Source organism: Leptosomus discolor, chromosome 1, assembly GCF_034619465.1.
Source record: "Leptosomus discolor isolate bLepDis1 chromosome 1, bLepDis1.hap2, whole genome shotgun sequence".
Taxonomy (NCBI): Eukaryota; Metazoa; Chordata; class Aves; order Leptosomiformes; family Leptosomidae; genus Leptosomus; species Leptosomus discolor.
Genome location: NC_141391.1, coordinates 83173491 through 83177770, shown reverse-complemented (window position 1 = coordinate 83177770; position 4280 = coordinate 83173491). Strand labels below are relative to the sequence as shown.

General features: G+C 43.4%; 1 protein-coding gene across 1 annotated transcript; it reads right to left on the bottom strand.

Annotated features, from left to right (window-relative positions):
- Positions 1–892: 892 nt before the first annotated feature.
- Positions 893–4027, bottom strand: LOC147416248 (toll-like receptor 7). Its single transcript, XM_086461636.1, has one exon. The coding sequence runs from the start codon at positions 4016–4018 to the stop codon at positions 893–895; it is 3126 nt and encodes a 1041-aa protein (XP_086317762.1). The 5' UTR covers positions 4019–4027.
- Positions 4028–4280: the final 253 nt, after the last annotated feature.

Genomic DNA, 4280 nt, shown 5'->3' with positions numbered 1-4280 from the left:
TCTCTGTCATCTCACCTCTGAAGGGAGGTGCTGTGCCAACAGATTGCTCATTTCCCACTGCAGACCACAGCACCATTCACCGTCTCTGTTGGATACTTACAAAAGTGTTTGTGCAGCATCCCTGGCCTCTCTGCAGACTTGCTCCACAGCACACATAAAGCCCTCGCCATGCCGTAAGCTTCGACTTCTCTAAGTGTGCACATTGCCACTTATGCCATACCTGTCCTTTGGATCCTTCTTAATGGAAGAGTAGAAAATACCTCTCCCCTCAGCCTTGGAAAGGCCAGGTGACCTTGTGCCCCTGCCCTAATCAGCTAAGCTGAGAAACAGAATCTGCTCCACATAGAAAAGATGTGGGGAGGCAGAGATCAGCAACTGTAAGCCATAGATGAAAAGATAATAATTCTTGTAATTTCCTGACTCCTAAAATCAAAGCATGAGCTTTGCTTGGGGTATTTTCTGAGACAAATGTGTTGGCAAACACATCTCTTCTTTTTCATAAATACACCAAACACAGAAACTATAATTTTCTATTAAAATCAAGTTTACTCCCACAGTGATCAGAACACCAGCAACTTTAGGCACGGCCAAACTCCTCCCAGCAGTCTGTGCACTAGAGTAAGCTGAGCAAGTGTCTCACCCACGCTTAACCCAAACACAAGAGGTGCTGGAGGCATCCAGTGAACTGAAAGCTGGAAGTGGTGATTCTGTTCTAAACCAGGGACTTCCAGTGCGTAGTGAACTTTTAGCTTTGGGACTAATTGTGCATTTTGTTTTGGGGCACAGTATCACCAATTACTTTTATCCTCCACACTTCAACAGTTTCTCCAAATGAAGTTTAGGATCATTTGCTCACCAGGCATCATAACAATATCTACAGGGAAGGGGAGAGCTAAACAGTTTCTTGGAGCAGCTTGTTGTAAGCCAGGGTATTGCTCGTAGCTATTGCGTTTTTCAGGCACTGCCAGAAGTAGGGCTGAGATCGAGGGTTAGTTGGCCATTCCAGGACAGAACTTCTGCACAGCCTCCTCCTCAGCTGGACATACCGGGACTTCTGCAAAACCTTCTCCAGAAATATCAAGATAATGACATCCGTTTTTTCATCTAGAAGCCGCTGGTGGGCCATGTAAAAGGTTGTCTTGAAGCTGCCGCTTCTAATATACTTGTTGGTCAGCACAAATATGGTCTTTTTACTCAGCTGAATGCTCTGGGAAAGGTTGACAAAGACTGGCTGTCCTGGGAGCCAGTCCCTTTCTTCCAGGCACAAGTTGAACTGTCTGGCTTTTTGATCCTCCAGCCTTTCAACCAGTTCTGCCAGCACCCACTCAGTCACAGCTGGATCTTCATTGTCATAGGCAATAAAAGCATCGTAGCAAGCATCTGGTAAAGATAAACGCCGATAGCCCTTCAACTTGGCAGTGCAGTAATGGTAACTATACCACACATCCCAGAAATAGAGGTGGCTCGTCACTGTGAACACCATAAAGCCTAGGACAGTTGAAGCCGACAGAGCGTACAGGATCACATACGAGGTGTCCAGCTCACAGGTATTCAGATCCAAGAGCACCACGCTCCTTCCTTTGTGTGCCCCTGGGCCAGCACAGGTCACGTCTGTGGCCAAAAGAGGAATAGTCACCTGAGTGTGATTGATCCACCAAACAAACCACACAGCATCACAATTGCACTTGAAAGGATTGCCATGCAAAAGCAGCATCCTCAGGTTGTTAATGATGTTTTCGGGGAAGCTAGATTTCTTGATTATTTGGATCTTGTTTGAGCTGAGGTCCAAGTGTTTCAATTTAAAAGCGCCTCTGAGAAAATATTTGGTTAGCCGTTGAATGCGATTGTTTCGGAGCATCAGTTCTTGGAGTGTTGAAGAGCAGTTGGACAGTTCTCGGGGCACAGTAGCCAGAAGGTTATTGCTGAGGTCCAGAGTTACTAGTTTCTTCAGATACTGGAGGCTTCCCCAGTTGAAACTCTTCATCCCGTTATTGGTTAAGTTGAGGATCTTGAGTTCTGGAGGCATAGCTTCAAAAACACCGTGAGGCAAAAAACTGAGCGAGTTCGAGGAAATGTCCAGTTGCTCCAGGCTGGTTAGATTCTTGAAGAATGACAAGTATCTAGAATTCCCATCCATCCATAAAACATTTAAACGATTTCCTCTGAATTCTAAGACTTGAAGAGACTGACTTTCCATCCCCGTGTTAATAGAGGTAGAAATATCATTCTCATTCATCATCAGCTTCTTCAGATGGGCCAAATTTTTCATAAAATTAAGCACATGAGTAACACCTTCTGCCAGAAAATAATGTTCGTTATTGCTCAGGTCTAGAATTTCTAAATGTTTTAGTTCTTCAAAAGCAGTTGAGTATAGCAAGTCAATCCTGTTGTTAGAAAAATCCAGATATTTCAATTCAGGCAAGTGGCGGAATTCACTTCCATTTAAAGTCTGACTTATTGCATTACCTGACAAGTTGAGGCATCTGAGGGAACTAAGACCACGGAAGTCTGAGGGGTTGATAAAAAATATGTTGTTTCGGCTTAAATCCAGAGTTTCTCCATATTGCAGGCATTCTTCCTTAACTGAGGATCGGTAGGAGGCAGACTCTTTGTCTTTGGACCTGCAACTTCGCCCATACTCATCATACCTGAAATAATGCATCTCTTGTAATAGTTGCCTGTTGTATTGCTCTACCGAAATCCTAGGATTAGAGCAAAACCCATGAAGGTTGCTTTCACCTGAAGAAGGAGAAATTTTATTCATGGAGAGGTCTATGAATTTAAGGGCTGGGAATTCTTTGAACACTCTCAGGTCAGCAACTTTAATAAAATTAGTCCCGAGATCCAACACTGTTAGATTTCTAAGCCTGAGCAACGGATCTAGATTTTCTTCTTTCACTTCTCTAAAGACATAACCCCTGAGCCTCAGGGTCTCCAGGTTAGAGAGGGAAGAAAACGTCTTAGACAGATTCAAGGATGGAGAATACACCTTCACTTCAAAATTAAAGGACAGATCAAGCACTACCAGGCTGGGGATAAATTTCAAAAACTGAGCATCTCCAATCTCCTTTATGAGGAAATTTTGGGAAAGGTCAAGCTCTTTGAGATTCCTGAGGTTTTTAAACCAGCTGCTGGGTATGCTCTGAAGAGAGTTACTGTGAAGTCGCAAAATTCTTAAATTTTTCAAGGAATAAAAAGCCTTTGAATGTATCTCAATTGTGCTCTTGGGGCAGGGAATGCAAGGGTATGGGGCGTTATAGCAACGTGGGCAATTACCACTTAGATCAAGAATTTCTAGGTTGTGAAGGGCACTTAAATCATGTTCTTGAATCACTTGAATCATGTTATTGTAAATGTACAATTCCTTTAAAGTAGATGACAAATTGGGTGGAATATGAGTTAAGTTGTTAGACTTCAGAGATAGTACTGTCAATTTTTTCAGCTCCAGAAAGGCAGTTGTTTCAATTTCAAATGAAACATTGCATGGATTACGGTAGTAACAGTTCTGTCCCAGGTACAGTACTTCTATGTTTCCTAGCTCAGAGAAATTGGCTTTTTGGATAAAAACGATACTGTTTGCTTCCAGGCTCAGCAGACGTAAAGTCGTAGGAAGACCCCGAGGTATTTCCAACAGCTGGTTTGCATCCAAATACAATGACTTCAATCTTGTCAGGGCAGCAAAACTGCCGTTCTCAATCTTCAGGGTCCTGGTGCACACATGGTCTTTGGGCCCCATTCTGACAGGCACACAGTTGCATCTGAAGTCAATCTCTACAAGGTTTTCAAGATGAGCAAAGGATGTGGCATAGATGTGTGGGATATGGTTAACAGTCAGAGTAAGGTTGGTGGCGTTTGCAGGGATCCCTCTGGGGACTTCGGTGAGACGCCGATCAGTGCAGTCCACTGTCACGGTACCTTCAGAGGTTTTAACATCACAGGGTAAACTCTTGGGAAACCAGGCTCCGGACAGCAGTATGGGAAATAGGAAGAGCAAGACAAATGGCAATGCATTTGACATCTTTGCACGAGCTACCTAAAAGTAAGGAAATAGGGAGGCATTAATTTAATGCCATGAGAACACCTCATAGCACATCATATCAACCACATGCTGGGTCAGACCAAATATAGAGATAACCTGGATTCCTGCCTGTCACACTGGCTAGAATGGGATGTGCAGGTAGGATTATAAGTTTGGAGAAGGCATATGATGGTATTCTCTCAAAAGCTTTCTTTCCTTTCTTTTCACTAAGTATTGTAGCGTTAAGATAAACATCACTCTC